This window comes from Bufo gargarizans, chromosome 2, assembly GCF_014858855.1.
Source record: "Bufo gargarizans isolate SCDJY-AF-19 chromosome 2, ASM1485885v1, whole genome shotgun sequence".
In the NCBI taxonomy this organism is placed as follows: domain Eukaryota; kingdom Metazoa; phylum Chordata; class Amphibia; order Anura; family Bufonidae; genus Bufo; species Bufo gargarizans.
This window is the reverse complement of record NC_058081.1, coordinates 613,993,390-614,003,206: the sequence shown is the minus strand read 5'-3', so window position 1 is coordinate 614,003,206 and position 9,817 is coordinate 613,993,390. Positions and strand designations below refer to the sequence as shown.

Here is a 9,817-nt window from a genome sequence, read left to right as displayed (position 1 = left end):
GGCATTCCGTTATTCATTCTGTCATAATAGAAGTCTATGGGCTGCAAAACGGATCCGTCCCTTTTCTGTTATGCAGGGGAGTCCTTTCCTGCATAACGGAAATGGAACGGATCCGTTATGTAGCGAATAGACTTCTATTATGACGGAATGAATAACGGAATGCCTTTAAAGGCATTCCGTTATGCATTCCGTCATAGAATTGCGTTATGGTCTGTGGTAACGGAATCCATAACGCAATTCTGCTTTTACCACCAAACGAAGCGTGAACGAATTTCATAACATGAAATTTGCTCATCTCTATTGGTGATTATACTTATCTGAACGTGCTGGATCCGAGCTCATTCGTGCCCTGGCCTCCACTGCTTGTTTCTGGTCCTTCCATGTATACTTCCGGTTTGACGCTGCTGCAGTCAGTCACTGGCCACGCAGTGATGTGCTCCCCTTGTGTCATTTGGCCATTTGACATGATGCCAAGGGGAGCAGCGGCCAGTGATTGACAGCAGTTTACATAGAGGAACCTGAGACAAGCAGCAGAGGCCGAAGAACAAATGAGCCGGGACAGCACTGGGGATCAGGTAAGTATGATGATCACCAAAACAGGTCTCACCAATCTGAGAGGTCTGGAAGTTAGAGCACAACTTCAGTAACTTAGAGAGGGCTGGTCCGACCAGGGTGTTTTAAATCACCTATAAGCTCCATTGGCAGCTGGGATGAGGGCACTAGCCTAACAGTGCTGAAGGAGCACCCTAGCACTACATACATGGTTCAGGGGAGTTCTACATAGGAGCAGTCTGGCACTTCATGGGGGCAGTGCTGCGTACCACTGCATGCAAAGCACAACCAAAAACTTGCTGAAACCTACTTACTGAGGTTCTTACATGGAAATATACCACATCAAACCCCTGTACTTCCTTTGATGATTATCTTAGGCCCCCTTCAGGGTGCATTGCGGGAAACCCGTGAGAGTAGGCACGCAATTGCAGTCAGTTTTGTCTGCGATTGCGTCCTGATGTTCAGTTTTTTCCGCGCGAGTGCAATGCAAAAAACTGAATGTGGTACCCAGACCCGAACCTGGACTTCTTCACTGAAGTTCGGGCTTGGGATCGGTGTTCTGTAGATTTTATTATTTTTCATTATAACATGGTTATAATGGAAAATAATAGCATTGTTTAATACAGAATGCTAAGTATAATGTCAATTGAGGGTTAAAAACAAAAACAAAATTAACTCACCTCATCCACTTGATCGAGCAGCCGGCATCGTCTTCTTTCTTCTTCTTTCAGGACCTGCAAAAGGACCTTTGATGATATAATCACACTCACCATGTGAGCACAGGTCCTGCTGAATGAAGATAGAAGGATCTTCTATCTTGATTCAGAAGCCCCAGTGAAGTGAATGGGTCCGGAATTAGTGCGGGTGCAATGCGTTCACCTCACGCATTGCACCTGCGCGGAATTCTCGCCCGTGTGAAAGGGGCCTTAGTGGTGAGAGTGCTGATATTTCCTACTTTCTGCTCATAGTTTTAGTAAATTTCAAGAGAATGTTTAATCATAAAATGACATATTGTTTAAATCACGTTTTTATGTTAAACTTTTTTTTTAGAATTTTTGATTTTGATAAAATTTTATTTGAGTCACTATATTAAAAAATGTGCAGTTTTTGGACTAAAAATCTGTCAAGCCTTCCTGTTCTGTACAGGTAACGTTTCAGTAGTCATCTTATTATTATCACAGTCAGGATTACAATGACTGATATCACCGTTGCATAGATAACACGGGATCCATCATTCACAATTGGTGATATCAAAACTTATCTCCCCCTTCTGATCTCTGCACAGGCCACAGGGCATGCCTAGAAATCTCTCCCATAGAAGTCAATGAGGTCCCCTCCAGACCATTGTCTCTATGGCCCATGAAGTTGCTCTAAAAAGACAGGACGTCGTGCCATCTTTTGGGCCTTGTATTTTAACTTTTTTTTTTTATATAGTTAGTGTCATGGAAAATATGAAAAATACATACACATATGTATGCCTGGACCACATTTGCAGAATACAGACTTCCATAAACAGCATTTGTATGTGTAACTATCTTGTCAGCCTCACATAGCCTTCAGAATGGCCTTGCAAGTTTTCTTTTTAAGTTTTTTTTTTTGGGTGGGGGGGGGGGGGGCATTCTAGGGACAGCATTTCAAAGCAAATGCAACCATCCAGAAAAATAAACAGAAGGTGGATCACCCGGGACGAGTCATTATCAGATGATGCATTTAATTGATATCCGGAGAACATTCCCACAGTTCACCTGATGGGAGTGATGAGACCCAGGCCCTGCAGCTCACATCCTTGCACTGAAAGATTATGATTCTTCCTCTTATATTGCCAATTACTTAATTAAAAAGAGACAAAAGAAATATTCATCCCTCATTCTGACATCTTCACATTATACAGGAACAAAGGAAAAAACGTGATTTCAGCTGCAGCCCTCTCCGTCTGCTGGAGCTGATAAACCCAACCGTTCTCCTGACATTTCAAGTCATGATATTTCACATTTTCTACTTTTTTATGTTTAACCATAATTTGTATTACTATATTGCCTTTTCTTTTCTGGAAGCCCCTTACAAGGGTGTACCTACCACAGAGGGACTCCACGTGGCCTTGGCTGATTCCATGCCCTTTGCTACCGGGTGGCAGGAACCTTTGTAGGACTTCCCTCTACCGCCAAACTGCATTGTTATAACTGAGGGCTGGAGAATTGGCCCAAGGGCCATGGAAAGGTTTTGGAAGTGGAAAAAAACACTAGTCTCTTCTTTACTAGGTGTACCACCATTATAATAGGAGTCCATCTGATCTTTGTTATGGGTCCCCTCTATTGCAGGTAGGTCGCTGGCACCATAGACAGCAGTCTAATCAGTTCCCAACTAACCATATTGCCCAATATCAAACATTTCTTTATAAAATTCTTCTGGATATGGACCCCCGTGCAGCATGGGTAGGGTGTCACCTGTCAGTGTGCAATCACTCCACCACTTACTATATACACTTACCCCTCTGGGTCCATTGACAGGGCCGGGCTTCCTCTGCATCGACAGTGCTGGCTATGAAGTCGTACACCCGTGCCAGTTGTTCAAAGTCTAGCGCTTGACCTGGCATTTGCCATCCTTACTGTGCATGTGAACCGTGAATGATTGCTGCTGGTGAGAGATTTCGACGGCCCTGGATAATTATGGGATTAAGGACTTGTTCATACGAACGTGTGATGCCCGTTGCCATATTGCGGACCGCATTTGCGGATCCGTAAAAAAACACAGGCACTGTTCCGTGACCATTCCCCATCACGGATGCGGACCCATTCAAATCCGGAGATGCGGAACAGAAGAACGGACACTACAGAAGTACCACAGAGTGCTTTCTGGGGTTCTGTTCCATGCTTCTGCACTGCAAAAAGATAGAGCTTGCTCTATCTTTTTGCGGAATGGAAGGATGGCAGACCCATTCAAGTGAATGGGTCTGTGATCCTCATGCGCCTGCGGACGGTGCCCGTGCATTACGGACTGCAATTTGCGTCCACAGCACGGGCACAGGCTTCACACGAACCCCCAAGGGCTCATGCACACAACCGCGCCGTGTTTTGCGGTCCGCCAATTGCAGATCCTCAAAACACAGATGCCATCTGTGTGCATTCTGCTATTTGCGGAACAGAACGGGCCTCCGATAATAGAAATGCCTATTCTTGTCTGCAAAATGGACAAGAATAGGACATGTTCTTTTCTTTATCAGGGTCACGGAACATCTGCATCTTTTGCTGCCCAATTAAAGTGCATGGGTCTTGGATGCGGACCTCCAAACAACGTTCGTGTGCATGAGCCCTAATACTGAATATTAATGATAATAATGAACGTTGGTGGTATAGGTAGGATATAATAGGGGTTAATGTAGACATCCCTGGTGGGCTAGGACCCTGAAAGGGGTAATACTCTTTTTCATTGTCATCTAGGTTAAAGCAGGGGTTAATACCAGGATCACTGATAGTGTAAGGTGTTAAAGGGGTCAATGATTATATCTTTGGGGGTCTATAGTGTCTGAGCATCTTATCAGGAACAGTGCTCAGAAGTGTCTGCTGTACTGGGCTGGAAATAGTAATGTATCCAAATGTAACATAATACATCATGCCCTACATTTAAGAAGGTCTCCGGGCTCTTTCCTATGGGCAGCAGTTAAAGTAGGGAGGAGGCAGCAGAGCCTTGGGCCTCTGGACTACCTCAGACTCCAACAGACAATGCAACTAAACTGGGGTCACTGATCCAAGCTGTGTCACTTTGAAGCAGAGCTGCAGTGTAAAACATGAGGGAAGATATGGCAGCAGCTAAGCTCGTGACAGGAAGTAGATTTCAAAATACATTAGACACCACTAGACAGTACAGGTGAGTTGGAGTCGCTGGTTGTGTCTTAACAGAACAGAAGAGCAGCCAGTTACCGGCGAAGGTTTGCATTTTTAGTGTCATGTTCCTTTAAACAGAAAACGGGACTACAAACTTGGAAACAACTTTATTGACACATCAACAAGTTACAATGTACAGGGCTCTTTGGGGAACAGAGTCCAAAATAAATTTCTAGTTATGGGTCTGCCAACATACGACCATTCTGTGTGGCTTGGAGAAAAGACGGAAACAGTGACCGGGCGATGGAAGAAGCACGATGGACATTACCGGCAAATAACAGAGCGTTGGTTGAGGAGCAGGATAATGACCAGCACATGGACGTCTGAGGCTTGTTCAATCTGTAGGAAGATGGGGGAGACAGGGGAACTATTATAGTATTATAATAATTAGTGCAAATACTGTAGTAACAGTGGTAACCGATGGCAACCATATCTATAGATTACCCCCGTGAATCTCTTAAAGGGCAACCATCACTTCCTTTTGAGTTGGGTAGAAGACTAGTCTAGGACACTTGTAATAAGGATTAGTTCTGCCATATTCAGCAAGTCTGGCTCTGTAGACTATGCAACAGGACACATAGGGGGTCATTTATCAAACTGGTGTAAAGTAGAACTGATTTAGTTGCCCATAGCAACCAACCATCTTCCGCCTTTCCTTTTCCAATGAAAGGTGGAATCTAATTGGTTGCTATGGGCAACTAAGTCAGTTCTACCTTACACCAGTTTGATAAATGACCCCTATAGAGTTTGGCCCTGCTACATCTGACTAACAGAGCTTTAGTTTGGCTCTGCTACTTCAACAGTAACTAGCTTAGCTCGGCTGAAATTGGCAATTAACAGTAGAAAAGTTTGAGATCCTCCTTTATTGAAAAAAATAAAAAAAATAAAAAAAGACCCATCTCTCAAACTTCTCTGCTGTCCCCTGGTGAAGGCCTAGGCCGGGTGTGAGGAGCCTGCTGGCACTGGTGGTCCACCCTTGAGGGAATTGCAGAGATATCTAGATGAAGGCGATGTGACATGATATAATGACATGCTGGATGCCGGGCTCTGTGTAACATCATTAGAGGTTAATAAATGATGTTCTCTTTGGATATTAATTCCCTTCATGACCCCGCACTTAACCCTTCCCAGCAGGGGCAGCTGAGGGGCACCGCATGGTGCCAGCACCCTGGACAGCGGTAATTACTGCCAGGCTGTCAGTTACTGCCAGTAAGGAACACATTACATTCAAAGTCTAATAGATCAAGGGGACAGAAGAGATAAAGGGATCTGGATGTTACCCAGGAGTATGTCCAGAAACTAACTCCAATAATACTAAACCAAAGACTGATAAATCCATAAAACGTTCTATCTATTAGTCTATCTATCTATCATCTATCTATCTATCTATCTATATATCTATCTATCTCATATCTATCTATCTATCTATCTATCTATCTATCTATCTATCTATCTGTCTATCTCATATCTATCTATCTATCTATCATATCTATCTATCTATATATCTCATATCTATCTATCTATCTCATATCTATCTATCTATCTATCTATCTATCTATCTGTCTATCTCATATCTATCTATCTATCTCATATCTATCTATCTATCTATCTATCTATCTATCTATATATCCATCTATCTCATATCTATCTCATATCTATCTCTATCTATCTCATATCTATATCTATCTTTCTATCTATGTAACTTGCTCATCTCCTATGAAACTACAATGCCCAGCATGCTCTGACTACTGTAGGATATTGAAGTAACCTCATGGGATTTTATACCAACTCACCGTGATGCTTCAGCAGCCAAGCCCACTGAGTGCCCCTATCCTGTCCAGCTTTACCCCAAAGCATCCCCTCGAAAAGCCCTTCTTGCTCCTTTGCTGGAATCTTCTGGAGGCGCCTGCGGGGTCGCTGAGCAGCTGCTGCAGGGTGATTTCATTTATGTGGGAGCCTTCCATTGGGTCAACCCTGTTTTTGTTCCACCGGTTGTCAGGGTTCAGCTGGTCCAGTGAGTCAGTCGGTACCAACTCCCCATGGTCACTTTCATCAGACCCATAAGGGCGGTCAAAGTTGTCCTCCAATAACCTGGACAAACTCTACAAGAGCAAATGGTTAATATGTGCTATCATCATCAATGTATCCTGTACAGATGTAGCAGAGCTGACTCCGTCCTATGTAAAACCACAGATGTCGCATGATTATGAGTTATGCTGAATAACAAACTCAACAACTACAGCTTACACACACAGCTCTGCTGCATTTGCAGAAAGAATAGTCTGAATAGAAGACAAAATATTAGTTTCAGTCGCGGTGGGGGAAGGGAAGCATCAAAAAACAAATTGTAAGAAAGTGCATGTCCACAGCAACTGACAGTTTGATCACCTTCATGGATGCAATGATTAGTTGCTATGGGCAACAACGCTGCTTTATCCTCACCTCCCGATGCTCTCCATGGTATGGAATAACATATTTAACCCATTGTGACCCTGACATTTGTTAAAGCTGTAGCAAAGGAAAGTGGAGCAGCTGCCCATAGCAACCTATCAGGTTGCTAAACATGAAATATGTTTGGTTGCTATGGGCAACAGCTCCACTTTTCTTTTAAACTCCTGGTCAGATCATGGACACATTTTATTGTCTAAGGCAGTGGTCTCTCCAGCTATTGTGAGAGTACAGCTCTCAGCATCCCTTCATATTGTCAGGGGATGCTGGCAGTAGTGGTTCCACAACAGCTGGAGAGCCACAGGTTGGACAATACAGAGACTTCCTCTTCATCTATGTGTTTCTCTGGAATTCTTGTGGGAAACAAAGCCCTGAAACTATGTAGCCTCCAGCATGACATGAAGCATGGCTCTCACCTGCAGGCTGCTCATCGGTTTGGCTCTCACTTGCTCCTTGCAGAAAATGAGCATCAGGAGTAATCCCAGGCAGGCGCTGCGCTTGTACTGCATCTCCCTGCTTCTTCTGCCCTTGTGGAGTCTTGTATGCTTCCTTCCAGGACTGTGCTATACTCCTCTCCTTATATCTCATGCCCCACCAGGGATGCCAGCCCCCTCACACTATACCCATTGGCTACTTATCTTCTTCTGACAGAATTCTCATATGTCCTATGTATTATATCAGTTGTATACATGAGATGATACTATGTGACATGTGTGTTTTATATGGTTTACTCCTGGTCTGCAGGCTTCATTATGTCTTTGCTTTGATATTCTGTCTATTGTCTCTGACTCCTCTCCATCCTTCTCTCTCTCTCTCTCTCTCTCTCTCTCTCTCTCTCTCTCTCTCTCTCCTTTTCCCTTGTCTCTGCTCCAGGTATGGTTTTAGGGTGTAGAAAGCTGGGCACTTGGCGCCCCCAGGGGCAGTCATCCTGAGAGTTTAACATAAATCTTTACTGCCCTGAACTACCAGGGACTCTACTATTTACTCCACCACTACCCTAAACCACTATAGGCTTTGTTGTTAACCCTACAGATTACCATTAACCCTCTCATTACTTTGGCATTGTATGCAGTACTATATGAGCTCAAAATGGTGGTTTCATATACAGATAATTTGAAACTAAGAGAGAAATTGAAAAATAGATGAAGAGATTCGCTCACCTCTGTTCTCTCAGGGTAGGTGCTCCAAACCAAAAAATTGAGACACCCCTCAAAGTTTGATAAAGTTTGTGTAGAAATATGGGATAGGCACTCATATATGGAAATATAGGACACTATTTATTATATTAATGATGGCACATATAGTACATTAAAAATACAGTATTAAAAAACAAAACTTTAAAACACAATATGCAAATTTTCACTGTTTAAAAAGATATTTTAAAAAAATATTTAACCAGAGACTGGTGGCGCCAAATTTTCTTTCTTATATTTCCTAGTGTGGACCCAGTGAGGTCCTAGATAAAGAATATAAACTGTTGTTTTTGGAAAGAAAATGTCGTAAACAGTCTCCGCTTACTTAAGTGGTATTCCTCCTAATAGGTAAAATTCATAAAATATTCTCATGAGCCAGTCCTATACTTTGTTAAAAAAATCGCACCTATTATGCTGATAAATCACTGAACGTTGGTAATGTCCCGTATTAGCAAAAGTAGTATCCAGGAATAAATAATGTTCCAATCGTGCTCCACACACTTTACATAAACAGTATCTTATTGCTAATGTGCCGGCTATACACTGTTTCAATTAGTTGTAATTAAATCGCTGGAGAGAGAAGTCCTCGGTAGGTGACTAATAGGATTTGCTCACTTCACCTCCTCATATTTTCATAAGGTGCCTCACAATATTTGACCCACAAGTGTGGGCTCACCTCCGCCTGTGCTGTTGTTTTGGTGGGACTTATTGGTAAGTCTTTTCTTCGTTCTCTGAGCCGGCGTCTCGGCTGCAGAGTTCTTGGCGTCCCTCGTGTCTCTCACAGCTGATCGTTAGGTAATAGTCCTATGTGAGGATCACGGGCCTTGGTTTCAGGCGCTGGTAAATGACGTAATTGAGGTCTTTTGTTCCAGAGTGAAGGGAATCCTTCTTCTTGTTATAGTGCACTAAATTCCTTGGAAAATTCGGGGTATCTATCCAGGATTCACGCCAAACGCGTTTCGGGGAGACGCTTTCCCCTTCCTCAGTGGCATACCCCGTTTCCGTAAGTCAGTGTATTTTATAGTTCATGTTGGTCTTTCAAAAAGTCTGGAGAGAAAGAGAGAAATTGTCTAGAAATATGAAATCATGGGGCCCTACTCTACTTGTTGCTCAGGGCCCCATATTTTATCAAACTGGGTTTGTTCTTCACCAAGATCACCTGTATTCCACCCATCTCTTCTTCTTCTCCATAAATCTTGATTGTTGATCAAGGGCTTACACACTTTAGGTAAATCTGAAGAAATAATAACCAAGCACTTCTAATAGAGACTGAGATAAAATTCGATCCAGGAGCATGAAAAGTAACCATGGGACCCACAGCTAAACTACCATGAGCACCTTCAGGATCAAAATAGGTCAGGACAAAAAAAAGCTAATTATTATTTACTTCCTGCTGTGTCCAGACCTTGGACAACTACAACTCTCTGTATATGTGCCTGAACACCATTCATTTTTTCAATTATGTGATAATGGGAGCAATTAGATTGATATTAGTTCATCAGATCAATTTAAAGTATAGAATCTTTTTCTAATTTGATTTACAAATGTTCTGTGCTTGAAAATCTGTGGCTACAGTACAGGGGGATGTGGTAGTTTATGAAGTGGATAAAAAAGAGAAGCAAAATGTGTAAGGTAGAGGAAGATGAGCAGAACATGTGTTGTGGAACAGCAGCATGATGTAAAGGAATTAACGTGGAGGATCAGAACTTGCAATGGCAGAGCAGAACATACTGTATGACATTG

The 9,817-nt window shown here is 42.8% G+C and overlaps 1 protein-coding gene across 1 annotated transcript; it reads right to left on the bottom strand.

Moving 5' to 3' along the window:
• Positions 1 to 6,235: 6,235 nt before the first annotated feature.
• Positions 6,236 to 7,390, bottom strand: LOC122926819 (C-type natriuretic peptide 1-like). The gene is made up of 2 exons (XM_044278320.1): positions 7,298 to 7,390; positions 6,236 to 6,535 (listed from the first exon to the last, which is right to left on the bottom strand). The coding sequence occupies exons 1-2, from the start codon at positions 7,388 to 7,390 to the stop codon at positions 6,236 to 6,238; spliced, it is 393 nt and encodes a 130-aa protein (XP_044134255.1).
• Positions 7,391 to 9,817: the final 2,427 nt, after the last annotated feature.